Source organism: Pan paniscus, chromosome Y (genome assembly GCF_029289425.2).
Source record: "Pan paniscus chromosome Y, NHGRI_mPanPan1-v2.0_pri, whole genome shotgun sequence".
Lineage (NCBI taxonomy): Eukaryota > Metazoa > Chordata > Mammalia > Primates > Hominidae > Pan > Pan paniscus.
In genome coordinates this window covers 17797679-17813335 of record NC_073273.2, presented here as the reverse complement: position 1 = coordinate 17813335, position 15657 = coordinate 17797679, and the positions used below count along the sequence as shown (strand labels likewise).

Here is a 15657-nt window from a genome sequence, read left to right as displayed (position 1 = left end):
TCCCCCATGCCCTGAATCCTGGCTGACCGCCAGTGCCTACCACCTTGTTTCCCCCCACCTCCGCTCCCGGGAGCTCGGCGCCCATCCCCTGCTGCCAACCATCCCGAATTGGAAGCTGCAAGGATATGGCTCTGGCCCAGAAGCCGGGGATGCCATGTGGCCTGGGACATTCACGTAGCGGAGCTCCAAGTGAAGGACGTCCAGCGAGTCTCTTGCTGGCCGGGGCGTACTGGGGCCAGGGCCAGGCTGTGCCTGCAGGTCCTCCTGCTGTGGCTCCACATTGGCCTCCTCCTTGGCCACCACCTCCATCTCTGCAATGATGTCATCCCCCACTAGCATGCCTCTTCCCCCAGGGTTGTCTTCCTGCTCTGTGCACAGACCATCCTCTCCTGCACAGCCTCCAGCCTTAACATGGTGCCCTCCTTGAGGCTCCAACAGAGCAAAGCCTGTGCCTCCCACCCCCCACCCCCTCCCCCGGCACCCCTCGACTCTGGGGGCAACTCCAGGAGAGGCCTGCGGGCCTTGCCCTGCTGAGAACCACATCCTACACCTATGTGGAACAGGGTTCCTGGGGAGCCCCACAGGGCCCTTAGCCTGTCACTCTCACACTGCGGCTCAGATACCCAGCAGGGTTAGCTGCGCACAGCAGCCCTGGAGTCGGATGCCAAGGCCCTGGCTTCCAGAGCCCCGCTAGCAGGCACCACGGCCACCACTGCATTTGTGAGAGCCTCTGCACCAGCAAAGCAGTGCACACGGATCACTGCATTGGCGACCATGGCGGTAGGCCTCCCGTGTGCCCAGGACACAGGATGAGAAGTCCTTTGGAATGCCCCTGTGAGTACAGCATCCTCAGGGAGGAACCATGGAACTCGGAGTATGTATTTGCCTAGACCTGACAGAATCCTTGCAGGGTTTCAGCTTCTGGTGCAGAGGAATTCCACCTCAGCAACGTACCAGTCAACTTTAGTCCCACGCACCCGCCCTGCCCCAATCCCCCCAAGCCACCGCCGCTGCCCTCGCCCCAGCGGGCAGCGCTTGTCCCTCTCTCTCCCCTCTGGATCTGCAATATTCGGTACCATCAGCCTAGCCTGCCTAATGAAGTGAGATGTTTCATGTGTTCCCTGTGGGTTAATTAATGTCTTGCCACACTCAGGATGCCAGTTAGGGTGTAGGTCTTCCATGCCCACAATTGCAAAGGGCTCACAGTTCGCGTGTGCCTTATTCCACCGCCGCCCGCCACATGGCACAAGCGTGGTCTCGGAAGAGTTACCGCGAGATGATGGAGCTGCAGGCCAGCTGGGGCGGAGGGGCCTCAGGACACGCCCACAGCCTTCGCAGGAACTGGCTGACGCCCACCGCCTTCGCAATGATTGGCCGCTGGAGGTAGGCGGGATTTCCGGGCACGGCTTCTGGCGTCCTTCCCTCTCAGGGTAGCTGCCGCTGTCCTTCCCGCAGTTGGCCCTGTGGTGTTCCGAAGCCGGTTCCGTACGGCCTGAGGGCCAGGCGAACCTCAGGCTCTTTGTCCTACTAAAAATCGCAGGTATTTTCTGTTTCTCTGGACAGCTGGGTCTCTCGGCAAGAATAGAAAGCAAAGGTTTGGGATTTTGTCTACAAAAGGGGATGGGTTTTCTATGTGTGGTTGTTGAATTACGGGAGGAGTCAGTGGGGGAAAGAACTCCTCAGTGCTATTAAGAGACTCACTTTCGTTAAACTCATTGATTTTTGCTGAGGATTCTACCTTTAAGTGCCTAATATGTCCGACTAGTTGTGGGAGATGGTGCTAAGCCGCCATTTGTTTTCATGTGCACTTTTTATTAAAGCGGGTTTTCTCTGTGAATGTGGTCATAATTCAGAATACAGGCAATACACTTAACCACTGCGATTAAAAAGTCACACTTTTAGTTAGCACATGTCGCGTGTCTGATTTGCTTGGAAGAAATTATCAAATTTTGACATAAATTGTGTTACTTTAGTGTATGTAGAAATATGGGGCCACAAATAATCTGAGTTTCAGTTTGCCTCTGTAAAGCCTGTGATTGTCTCCTTCGTTGTATGACAGTATTTGAAAGATGTTTCATGTATCTTTGGCACCGTAAATAATTTAAACCGAATAAGTGGGTGTAACCGAGATAAATGGAGTTAGATAGCCGAAAACTGGAACAAAATAGATGCGCTTAAGTTATTCTGTTAACCTGGCACACTGCCTTACTCCTGTAATCCTAGCATTTTGGGAAGTGGAGGTCGGAGGATGGCTTGAAGTCAGGAGTTTGAGACCAGCCTGGGTAACGTAATGGACTCTTTCATTGCTATTTTCGCATCAGGGACTGGTTTAGTAGAAGTCAGTTTTTCCTCAGACAAGGGTTGCGCAGGGGAAGAAGGCGGCGAGGTGGACACGTTTGGGAGTGGGGGCTGGCGGCAGGGCTCCGAGGGGCACGTGGTGGGGCGGGTCTTCCGGTAGGAGCAATGTGACAGAGGCCAGGTGGGGCAGTGAGGCTGTCACGGGGACAGGGAGGGCCAGCGAGGGAGTAGGGAGGATGGTTTCCGGATAAAAGTGTACCACCTCAGGTCATCCTCAGGCGTTACATTCTCCACAGACAGGTATTACATGTCATCCTCCGGCATCACATTCAGGCCACAGATAGGTACGGGTTGAAGGCTAGGGTTCGGGGATCTTTGACCTATTGTATATTTCAAATCACTAAAAGATGGTAAAATATTTAGAATATTCTCCTCCTAGAACATTTTAAGTAGCTCGATTTAATCTCTTATCCAAATATCATGCTGAGTGTGGTGAGTCACCCTTGAAATCCCATCACTTTGGTAGTCCCAAGCCGGCAGAACACTTGAGCCGAAGATTTGGAGACTAGCTTGGGCACTATGGGGAAACCCTTGTCTATTTTTAAAAATACAAAAAAATTGCCCAGCTGTGGTAGAAAGCGCCTGTAGTACTAGCTACTTGGGAAGCTGAGATGTAGGAAGATCAGTTGAGGCTGGGTGGAAGAGCCTGCAGTGAGCAGTTCACTTTGGCAACAGGAGACATACATCTCAAGAAAGAAAATATGCAAAACATCACACTGTACCTCATAAATAGATTCTTTTCAAATAAAATTATTTAAATGGGGACATTCTTCATATTGCAACTGAGGAAAATTACAATAGCTTTTCTTATCTAATTTTTAGAAGTGAGATTTTGTCAGGTACATACTAAAATGCAGCATTTGTCCATGAAGTTAGTGCCCCTCTGCTCTGAGTGTTACAAATTTTACATATATAAAGTAAGAAATACTAAAAAGATGTCAGCCTCGGGAAGGGAATTTTACTTGGGTTTTCAGCACAGTACGTAATAAAATTTTCTCTTTTTAGCTTATTTATATCTAAATATAGATAATTTTTTACCATTTACAGCACAATGGTAGAAGCAGATCATCCTGGCAAGCTTTTCATTGGTGGCCTCAATAGAGAAACCAATGAGAAGATGCTTAAAGCAGTATTTGGGAAACATGGTCCCATATCAGAAGGTAACTCTTCAAACCGTGTCTCTGTGTGTGTGTGTGTGTGTGTGTGTGTGTGTGTGTGTGTGTATTTTCACATGTATATTTCAATATGTATGTTTAAAATATGTATGTTATATATATATGTTTTGAAAAAATATATTTTTTCGAAGTTCATTGTATACCTACGTTAAAATGCCTTATGCATTTTAAACTCTTATTTTGTAGTATCCGTTTGATATTTGGAAAATTCTCATAGTAGTAGGTTAAGGTTCTGTGGAAAGGATAACCTACTACTTAGAAAGGAAAATGAGGGAAAGTAAATGTGCTGTGGAGTTCCGAAACAAACTGGAATAAACTAGACTGACTGTAGGGGTGACTGAGTACTGAGAACCATAATAGTGATGTGAAATGCAATTATTTTTTAGTTTGATGTAACCTTTAGATGGTGAGTACCTTGATGAGTCCATTATATGAATGTAAAATGTTTTCATATATTTTAGTTCTTTTGATAAAGGATCGAACCAGCAAATCCAGAGGCTTTGCATTTATTACTTTTGAGAACCCTGCAGATGCTAAGAATGCTGCCAAAGATATGAATGGAAAGGTAAGAGTCCCTTATTACTAATATTCTAACTCTGTTCTTCAATTAACAATATTTCTAGGTCTTTTTAATATTACTAAACTTTTGAAGATAGTAGAATGACATATGAAGCCATCCTCTTTTTTGTGCCATATACGTGCAAGTGTAGTTGGAAGGGTATTGGAATTAACATTCTATAAATTAATATTTGGTAACCTTTTTCTATGTTTGTATTTCGATATGAGTGCAAATAGATTTTAAAAGGTTTTGAAGAGCTTTAAAACTTAAAAGGAACCCTCATGTAAATGAAAGTAATAAGTCAATATTTATTAAATGCTATTAATAACAGATGCACAAGAAGGAAAGACTCTTTCCTTCTTGAAGAATGTATTTTATGAAAATATATTCTTGCAAAAGTGTATTTAAATGAGACCCTTACATTTACGGAAAGGTTAAGTAGTTGAAAATAGAAAATAATATGAGAACATTGAAGTCAGATAACAGAAGAAGTAACTGGCATTCTTGGCTCCGTGCTTGCTTTTTCTCCTAAGGACATTTCTTTCCTGTCACCAGAGTAATTTATGTAACATGAATAGCTAATTACTCATTTCCCCAGTGTGTTTGAGGACTTGTTTTGATTGAACCAATGGTCTCTTGTCCTGTTGAGTCTTAAATCTAGAGATTGTGTGTTTACTTAAGCTTTAAACTTCTATGTAATTATGTTAATTATTGAATTCCTTTACATTGTAGTCAAGAGCATTCCATTCTGTGCTCTTTAGTGTTTTTTGCTTTATAGCATTATCCCAATCATGCCGGGCATGGTGGCTCATGCATGTAATCCCAACACTTTGGGTGGCCAAGGCGGGCAGATCACAAGGTCAGGAGAAAGAAACCATAATGGCCAACATGGTGAAACCCTGTTGCTACTAAAATACAAAAAAAAAAAAAAAAAAGAAATTAGCTGCATCTGGTTGTGTGTGCCTGTAGTTCCGGCTAGTCAGTAAGCTGAGGCAGGGGAATCGGTTAAACCCAAGGAGGCAGAGGTTGCAGTGAGCCGAGACCACGCCGATGCACTCCAGCCTGGCAACAGAGCAAGAATCCGTCTCAAAACAACAAAAAATAAATAAAATAAATAAATAACGTTATCCCAATCTGTTTTTAGGTCCTGTTAGTCTTCAGGCTATTCCCAAAGTGCTTTTTTAGACTTCTTGAGAATTATCCTTCCCTGTGTATGGCTCATAAATAAAATTTATGCTTCAAAAACCACTTAGATTTCATATTTTCTTCCTCATTGCGTATTGTAGGTATTTTCTACTCGCTGTACTATGTATTAATCTATTGATCGTGAAATTGTATATAGTGCATATTTAAGTCTTGCTAGTTGCTTTTCTTTCTGTTACATCTAGCACACTTCCTGTCACATAGCAGAAAGTACATTTTTATTCACCCTTATAAATTAGTATTTCAAGCTGTGGTAGAAACCGAGAGTTGCTTTTGGTTCATGGCTTTGTGGTAGGTATGGAGATAATTTTGACTTCTGTATAGGAATCTATGATAATTTCTTTTTTCCCTCTAGTTTTCAAGCAAAAGGGCAGATAATTTGTGTAAAGTTTTTGTTCGTTTGTTTGTTTTTTAAGATGGAGACTCGCTGCATGCCCTAGGCTGGATTGCAGTGGGGCCATCTTGGCTTACTGCAACCTTCGCCTCCCGGGTTCAAGCGATTCTCCTGCCTCAGCCTCCCAGTACCAGGGGCTACAGAGGCATGCCACCACGCCCAGCTAATTTTGTACTTTGAGTAGGGATGGGGTTTCACCCTGTTAGCCAGGATGAGCTGTATCTCTTCACCTCATGATCCACCTGCCTCGGCCTCCCAAAGTATTGGGATTACAGGTGTGAGCCACCGCGCCCAGCCAACGTTATTTCTAAATTACTTCATCTCACATATTTTATTGTGTTAAAATAACTATGAATGTTGTATGCACATTAATGTTAAGATGGCCAATAAAGGAGGTTCTTCGAGTTTTCAGAGGGAATTAACAGTTAAGGAATTTTGGCTGACTTCAGAACACTGGGAAGGAAGCAGCCGTGGGCAAATCTGGGGAAAATATTTTGAGCCCAGAAATAACAAAAGAAGTTTCAAGGTAGGAACAACAGGCGATGTGGCTGCAAGGGGTCTTGTTCAGGGATTTAAGTCCTTCCTCCAAATAACAAAAGCCATGTAATTTTAAAATCACATTATTAGCTGAACTGTTTTCAAAAATTGCTGTGGCCTGTAGAAAAGATTACAGTGAAAAATGTTATTATGAAATTAATTAGGATAGTTAAGCATTTCTGAGAAATTACCTGAAGTACTATATTAAGATTCGTTTTTTAGGGGCACGTCTAAGGCAAGGTAAGAAATGAGTAAGGCAAGAAAACTTAATGAGATCAAACAAGGATCACATTTACAGAAACATTTTTAGAGTCAATATAGAATTGTAAATCATATGGGGACATTTTATGTAAGTGTTAGCAAATCCAACAAGAAACAACTCATAATGAGTAATGTGACTAATCACTCTGAAAAAGTAAGCTCATGTTTTTTTTAAATGACACAAGTTTCGTTGGGACATTGCAACTTTCAAATCAGTGATGTGACTACAAAGATGAAGTGGATTATATATTGTAAAAAACAGATGTGCCACATTCTTCCATAGAATGTGTGATGGGTCAATCTTTTTTTTTTATGTTTGAGTTTTTTTTTTTTAATAATGGAGAAGTTTTCAAGGAATTTGAAAAATAGAATTTGTGTTTGGTCCCTTAATGGAAGGCATGTGCTCAGTAACTGTCTCAAATTTGGCATTGCGAAAGATGTGTTCATTTTAGGAGAAAAAAAAGTTTCCTTTTGAGAGAGAATACCTCGAATTGAACTACAGTTGATGTAAAAATGTTTGTAAAATGTGCATACGTTAAATGTGCCAGTGTTATTGATAGTACCCTTAATACTTCTAGTCTTTGGATGGAAAAGCAATAAAAGTAGAACAAGCCAAGAAACCATCTTTTCAAAGTGATGGTAGGCGGAGACCACCAGCTTCTTCGAGAAACAGAAGCCCTTCAGGAAGTCTGAGATCTGCAAGAGGAAGCAGTGGAGGAACAAGAGGGTGGCTTCCCTCACATGAAGGACACCTGGGTAATGTTTTAAAATATAAAGATGGAACCATAGGACTGAAAGAAAATAAGTTTGACGATATCGAAATTTCTCAATTTTTTTATTTCCTGTATGAAGAGAAAATTAGCTTATTGATAATAAGCAAACTTATTTCTAAGTACTAAAGGCGTATTAGAAGAATGATTGAACTAATATCTAACATTTGTTTTAAAATTATAGTAAGTTTGCATTGAAGTAACACACATTTGAAACTGGGTTGTGTTTGTGAATGCTGATTGCCTGTACTCAACCGGTTTTCTGCAGAACCCATTTATATTCATTATACTTTAGAGTTTTCTACTTTAGGGCCCAGAACTTCGTGTCAGTTGTATTATCAAAGTACGATGTAATATTTAAAATTTTCCAACAGGAAAAAGTAACTGAATACTGAAGATTGATTTTGCAGTATTTGTTTTCTTGTGTCTACATGTGGAAACATCTATGCAAATGTATTGCTTTGTAATTTTGATACAGAGAGTTTGTACATTGGCCTGCCATAAAGCATTTTCAATTGAAGAAATGTAGAACTTTAATTTCTGAAAAGAGTGTGTGACTCTGGAAAGTTCTAAATACCACGGCTTCACAGATATGTATGAATCTTTCTTTGCTGGAGGCTGAGTCACTGAAAATGATATTTATGAGTGATTTACTTAATAGAAATGAGGGGTCCATCTTTACATCCAAAAGAAAAACAAACCATATATTTAAAAAAAAAAGGAAAAAAAAAAACTGTTGGATGGGCTGGGCGAGGTGGCTCACGCCTGTCACCTCAGCACCTGGGGAGTACAGGGCAGGTGGACCACGAGGTCAGGATTTCCAGACCAGCCTGGCCAACATGGTGAAACCCTGTCTCTCCTAAAGATACAAAAAAATTTGCCTGGGCGTGGTGGCGTGCACCTGTAATCCCAGCTACTCAGGAGGCTGAGGCAGGAGAATCACGGGAACCTGGGAGGCAAAAGCTGCAGTGAGCCAAGGTTATGCCATGGCACTCCAGCCTGCGTGATAGGGCAAGAGTGCATCTGAATAAATAAATAAATAAACCTGTTGGTTAAGTTGTATTATCTATTAACCAACCTTCAAAACTCTAACAATTAACTTGGAGTTTTAATAACCAGACGTGTAATTAATTGGAGATTGTTTTCAAGTTGAAATTGCAGTGTTTGCTCCAGTTTAAGATGCATAGCTTCATGGCTATTTTGTCTCCACTGATCTTGAGGGTGAGGTTCAATTATACTCTGCCACGGACGAGAATGTATATATAAATTCTAACCTGTAACACCACCTGGCAATTGGCATATATCTACATTTTTGTAGATGTAAAAAAATATGTTTATATTACCGAATATGCAATTCTTAAAGACTGTTAAAATTCAGCATAGTCTCATCTGAAAATTAGTGTCTCATAAGGGAATTTTAAGAATTCTATATTGTGTTAACAAATTTTAGAGACAATGTATTTTCCTGATATGTGACTTCTTGGTATTGGAAATATTTGAGTTTCTTTGAATGGAAATTAGTTTATCTTTATGATGTGCTTTGAAAATTTTTCCTCATTACAGAAGGATATAAACAGTCAGTTATCATTTTTCTTTTAATATTTTTATGCCTATTATATTTAGATATTTTAGTGATAGGTTTCTGCCCTGTTCACGCCCCATTTTCCCACATCTCTCCCTCATACCGATATATTATGATACTTGAGTTTCTTTCTAGATTTTCTGAATGAACTTTTATTGCTTGAAGTGTACTAATACCATGTAGGAATGCTAATTTTATTAGTTTAGACAAAATGTGAATTTGTTATAAAATGTAGAAAATATTTGTAAACAACTAAAACTTAGCCATTTAAGAAACAGTGATGTTAGTTAACTAAAAAGATTTTGTTTGAAATTCAGAAGATGGTGGATACACTCCTGATCTCAAGATGAGTTATTCTAGGGGACTCACTCCAGTTAAAAGAGGTCCATCTTCAAGAAGTGGAGGGCCTCCTCCGAAAAAATCTGCTCCTTCTGCTGTGGCAAGAAGCAGTAGTTGGATGGGAAGCCAAGGTAAATGCTACCTGACAGAAAGACCGTAGTTTTTGTATGACTGACAATGAGCCGTTTTACCTGAATGCTTACCTTTAAGTTCATTGAACAAAAGGGAAGTGACACATACGTGAGCATAATTGCTGATTGATAGCTTTTATTATAGTTTCTATCTCACTAGGTACATTTCAGATTTATGTTGAAGAAATACTTGAGCTTCTCATTGCAGATCAAAGAAGTGATTAGAGTGAGGCCAACATTCCTTTTAATCCTGTGTTGGCTAGAAAATTCCCCTTAATTTTTCTAAAAGTTCCTAGCAGTATTCTTTGATGGTAGGCTTCTTGATGTAATTAATTCTTCCATTTCCTAAGTCCCCTGGTGTCCCATTCTAAAAATTGCTTGTTCGGTGACTTTGCCGGGTTGGAGTCTTGCTCTTACTAGGTGAGAGAGCACTATGTGAGATGACGGCTTACCATAGCCTCAAATTTGTGAGATGACGGCTTACTATAGCCTCAAATTCCTGGGCTCAAGCAATTCTGCTGTTTCAGCCTCCCGAGTTTCTGCAACTACAGGCATGCAGCAGCACACCTAGCTACATTTTTTTCCTATGTTTTTGTAGAGAGAGGATCTGACTACATTGTCAAAACTGATGTTAAAGCCCGGGGCTCAAGCGGTCCAGCTGCCTCAGCCTTCCACACTCACTCACAGTGTGAGCCGCTAAGCCTGGCCATCCAGCTTCTGAGACCTCAGTAATGCGTATGTGCAAGGCATACTCACTGCTTGCATGAAGATTCAAAAGAACTACAAGAGCATTTAGCAGACAAGGAGTCATTGGGCTTAAATATGATTTAAAAATAAATTTAAGGCTCGAGAGGTAGACACGTAGGAGTCCAAAATTCTTAAATTAAGTGGATATCACAGAAATGCAGAGTTGTGAAATATAGGTGTATGTAAATCAGTAATTGAGATTGTACCGGGATGTTTAAACATTAACACAAGGTCCTTAGTGTAAGATTTGAAATTATTTGAGGAGAGAATTTAGAACTAAGCAACATGAGGTGAGCAGTAGGGTTGAATGCAAGTAATACTTTTGAGAATTGTAAGACTGCAGACTGAGCAGAAGAAAATAAGACAATAAATAAAAGTTCTTAGCAAGGAAGTTTAAGCAGAGCAAATTAAAATTCTTTCTTAGTCCTCCATCCACATATGGAGGAAGTTAAAAACTGCCATTTTCAATTTTACATTTCATACGTAGAGTATCGGTGAAAGGAGGTATTTATTGGCTTCAGGATACCCAAGCCAACACATTTCCATTGGAAAATTAGCCAGTGAAGGTATCATATGTGAAACACTGACCTCTAAGGAATAGCAAGTGAAGAATATATTAAAGGAGAAACTTTCTATTTTGAAATAGCAACAATGTTGTAATGACCCCTTGCATAGCATTGCTTTCTTTGCAGTAAAAGCAAATCCTGACCATCATTAGAAAATCTTCACTAATACATTTAAATTTGTCAACATTTAAGATAGAGCCAACCAGTTAGAGATAAAGAACTTTTATGTAAACATTTAGCATATAGTCATTTAAAGGTAGCTGTATTTATGTGTGTGTGAGATGGACAGAATGATATTGGAAAATCCACCTTCTTTGGCTGAGAAAGGACAATGTATGTAAACTTTAAAATCAGTGAAGAGTTTGATGGTTTTACATGTTTTCCCTGTGTCACTCACAGTCATCAGTAATTTACATGAAAAGGAAAATAAGAACTAAGTAGTTATTAACCATTACAAATGAACTTTTACCTAAGCATTAATGTTTGCCTTCAGCTTCATTAGAAGAACTGGCCTTGTGGAAGCCATGGGATTATCCAAAGCCATGAGAAATATTCACAGTGTCATGTCTGTCTAGTAATTTAGGAAACAAAGAATGGAGTCATAGAAGAAATAATTTAAAAAAGTTGTTTGAGAGAAGAGAAAATAGCGTTTCAGATTTGGTGTTCTTTACGTAATGTTCCATCATTTGAATGTTAAAGGTCCCATGTCACAAAGAAGAGAGAATTATGGAGTTCCTCCACGCAGAGGGACAATATCTTCCTGGAGAAATGATCGCATGTCACCAAGATATGATGGTTATGCAACTAACGATGGGTAAAGGAAAAATTAAAAAACACAGTTGATTTTTTTTTCTGTGGTGATGAAATTCACATAACAAAATTAAATATTATAAGGTGAACAGTTAAGTGGTGTTTAATACGTTCTGTGCCAGGCAACAACTACCTCCATCGACTTCCAGAACATTTTCATTACTCCAAATTAAAACTCCAACTACCAGTTAAGCAGTCCCTCCCAGTTTCTCCTTTTCCTCAGCTGCTAGATAACACCAGTCAGTGTTCTGCCTCTGAACTTAACCTGTTGTGGGTATTTAATGTTAATGTGCTCAAACACTACATGACTTTTTGTATTTGTCTCCTCTCCTTTTGCATGATGTCCTGAAGGTTCATTTACATCATAGCACTTCACTCCTTCCACAAGCTATTAACCCATTATTTTATCTGGGTTGTTTCCACCCGAGTATTTCTACGCACCAATATTTGTTTGAGTATGCCTATTCGGTTCTGGGTGTATATGAGTGGAATTGCATGGTCCTATGATAATGATGTTTGTTTTCTTGAGGAACCACCACATTTCTCCATAGTAGCTGCATCATGTTCCGTTCCAACCTAGCATTGTATCAGCATTCCAATTGATCTACATCCTCTCAAACACTTGTTATTTCCTGCTGTTTGAAGTTTATTGCCATTCCAATGTGTGTTTGAAATATGATATCCCATTTTGGATTTGAAATGCATTTTCTGCACCCATTAACTCATCATGCACTTGTGTCCTAGAACTTAAAGTATAATAAAACAAAAAGAAATGCATTTTCTGCATCACTGAATATGAGTATCTGTCCCATGTGCTTTTTGGGCATTTGCCGATTTTATTTGGGGAAAAACTGTTTAGAAGTTTGGCCTTTTAATTTTTTTAAGTTGTAAGTTAGTCATGTATTGGATACTAGAAGTTGAAAATTTAAAATTTGTTGCTTAAACTTATGCACACAGAAATCATCCAAGTTGCCAAGAAACGAGGGATTATGCTCCACCATCTAGAGGCTATGCATACCGTGATCATGGTCATTCTAATCGGGATGAACATTCCTCTAGAGGATATAGGTACTGTACCTTTTTCTGGAGTTGTCAAATAGATTTCTTAAATTGTTCATTCCAACTAACGTTCTATCAGGGCTCCAATTTATCTACATCCTCTCAAACACTTGTTATTTCCTGCTTTGGAAAATTTATTGCCCTTCCAGTGTGTGTGTGTGAAATATGATATCCCATTCTGGATTTGAAATGCATTTTCTGCACCCATTAATTCATCATGCACATGTACCCTAGAACTTAAAGTATAATAAAAATAAATAAATGCATTTTCTGAATCACTGAATATGAGTATCTGTCCCATGTGCATCTTGGGCATTTGCCCATTTTATTTGGAGAAATATCTATTTAGATGTTTGGCCTTTTAATTTTAAGTTGTAAGTTAGTCATGTATCGGATACTAGAAGTTGAAAATTTAAAATTTGTTGCTTAAACTTATGCATACAGAAATCATCGAAGTTCCCGAGAAACTAGGGATTATGCTCCACCATCTAGAGGCCATGCATACCGTGATTGTGGTCATTCTCGTCGGCATGAAACTGATTCCAGAGGATATAGGTACTGTACCTTTTTCTGGATTTGTCAAATAGATTTCTCAAATTGTTCGTTCCAACTAACATTGTATCAGGGCTCCAATTTACCTACATCCTCTCAAACACTTGTTATTTCCTGCTTTTGAAAATTTATTGCCATTCATCTGTGTGTGTGAAATATGATATCTCATTTTGGATTTGAAATGCATTTTCTGCACCCATTAACTCATCATGCACATGTACCCTAGAACTTAAAGTATAATAAAACAAAAAGAAATGCATTTTCTGAATCACTGAATATCAGTATCTGTCCCTTGTGCTTTTTGGGCATTTGCCTATTTTATTTGGAGAAATATCTATTTAGATGTTTGGCCTTTTAATTTAAAGTTGTAAGTTAGTCATGTATTCGATACTAGAAGATGAAAAGTTAAAATTTGTTGCTTAAACTTATGCACAGAGAAATCATCCAAGTTCCCGAGAAACTAGGGATTATGCTCCACCATCTAGAGGCTAGGCATACTGAGACTATGGTCATTCTATGCAGGATGAACATTCCTCTAGAGGATATAGATACTGTAACTTTTTCTGGATTTATCAAATAGATTTCTTATATTGTTCATTCCAAATAACATTGTGTCAGGGCTCCATTTTATCTACATCCTCTCAAACACTTGTTATTTCCTGCTTTTGAAAATTTATTGCCCTTCCAGTGTGTGTGTGTGAAGTGTGGAAGCTCCTTTTTTATTTGAAATGCATTTCCTGCATCATTGATTATCAGTATCTGTTTCACGTGCTTTTTGGGCATTTGGGCATTTTGGGCATTTGGGATCTGTGGGTATTTTATTTAGATGGTTGGCAATTTAACTGTGTTTAAGTTGTAATGTAGTTCTATTTTGGATACTGCAAGTTGACAATTTAACATTCCTTGCTTAAACTTGTGCACGCAGAAATAGTCCAAGTTCCCGAGAAACCAGGGATTATACTCCACCACCTAGAGACTATGCATACCGTGATTATGGTCATTCTAGTTGGGATGAACATTCCTCTAGAGGATATAGGTACTGTCATGTTATCTGGATTTATCAAATGGATTTCTTAAATTGTTCATTCGGAAATTGAAAAGACTTTTTTTTTTCAATTTAGTTATCACGATGGCTACGGTGAGGCCCTTGGTAGAGATCATTCTGAACATCTACGTGGAAGTTCTTATAGAGATGCATTTCAGGGATACGGTAAGGGTCCAGGATGGATTTGTAAATTACAGAATTTTATTTAATAGACCGGATTGTTATTTTAATGAAATTCTAAGGAAAATTGTAAAGGACATATGCAACATGTTTAAATATTGAGTATTCTTTTTTTTTTGATCATCCCAGAAACATATTTATTCATTTTCATCATTGTGCACAAATAATAAAATAAACAGTGCTTATCTGGTACTCATTATCAGTATAAAGCCTAGGGAATGATACGAAGGTGAGAACTTCAGTTAACGTTAAGAAAATGTGACTGAGCATTTACTTTAGAATTAAGTTTGTTAAGCTGCAAAATACTACTCTTACACTTCTCTTAAATAAAACCTTCTGACTATTGAAGACTTGATTAATATCCTGTCAACAAAGGCGGAGGAAAGCAGATATTTCCAAATAGTACTTTAACTAATTCATGCTTTAATGATAGCAGTAAAAATGTTTAAATGTAGTCCCACATATTATTTTATCAACCCTGCAGGGACCTCTTATGATGCACCATCCGCACGAGGGCCTCGGATGTCTTATGGTGGAAGCACCTGCCATGCATATAGTAATACACGAGATAGATACGGCAGAAGTTGGGAGAGTTACTCAAGGAGCTGTGGTGATTTTCATTATTGTGATCGTGAGCATGTTTGCAGAAAAGACCAAAGGAATCCGCCTTCTCTGGGTAGGGTGCTCCCTGATCCTCGTGAAGCATATGGTAGCTCAAGTTATGTGGCATCTATAGTAGATGGTGGGGAGAGTCGATCTGAAAAAGGAGATTCGAGCAGATATTAAAGCAAGCATTCAAAATAATAGTTATTGCATACCAAACCTTGTTTGCAAATCAAAAATTGAAATGTTATTTCTGCATCGTTACCTGCATATTACTGACAGAAACATGTTGGTTTTGTGGAGAGAGGTAGATACTGACTTCCTCCATGAATTTTTTGAGGTATTCAAAGGAAAAGGAATTGTTTTCAAAGTAATTTCATACTTGTTGATGCTATTTGAAAAGTGTTTAGATGTAATATCTACCTTAAAATTTTCACAATAAAATTTTACATGTACTGCAAGATGCCTGGTGTTTTTGGTTAGCCGCACATGCTTAAAGCAAATTCAATAGGAGAGTAAATTGTGTAGTTTGTTGTACGTTTTCCTTTGTTTCTTTGAACACAGATGCAAAATTAGGGATGTGTTATGTCGCCCTTGCAAGCTGCTCAAGTTTTCTAATTAGGCTGTTTCTCTTTAAAAACTAACAAGGTTAAAATGTTGGAGAAGTCTTCAGAAAGACTACAAAACTGTCTGCCTCACCAGAAAATGTTTATTTTTTAGAGGAATAGTACAGGTCAAAGAAATAATTAGATGTATTGATACTAAAGTTTAAGACATCCAGAACAT

The 15657-nt window shown here is 39.1% G+C and overlaps 1 protein-coding gene across 7 annotated transcripts; it reads left to right on the top strand.

The window, feature by feature from the left end:
* The first annotated feature begins 1402 nt into the window (after positions 1–1402).
* LOC129395722 (RNA-binding motif protein, Y chromosome, family 1 member F/J-like) lies at positions 1403–15330 on the top strand. Of its 7 annotated transcripts, XM_055107123.2 has the most exons (12): positions 1405–1540; positions 2224–2282; positions 3406–3518; positions 3995–4098; positions 7066–7243; positions 9157–9309; positions 11322–11436; positions 12390–12500; positions 12936–13046; positions 13969–14079; positions 14165–14253; positions 14753–15330. In XM_055107123.2, exons 3-12 carry the CDS (start codon positions 3410–3412, stop codon positions 15052–15054), a joined length of 1383 nt encoding a protein of 460 aa, XP_054963098.1. In that variant the 5' UTR covers positions 1405–1540; positions 2224–2282; positions 3406–3409; the 3' UTR covers positions 15055–15330. The 7 variants fall into 7 exon arrangements, with proteins under 7 accessions (XP_054963097.1, XP_054963101.1, XP_054963100.1 ...); XM_055107122.2 differs by lacking the exon at positions 2224–2282 and having other exon boundaries at positions 1403–1540; XM_055107126.2 differs by lacking the exon at positions 13969–14079 and having other exon boundaries at positions 1403–1540; positions 9160–9309.
* The last annotated feature ends 327 nt before the right edge of the window (positions 15331–15657 follow it).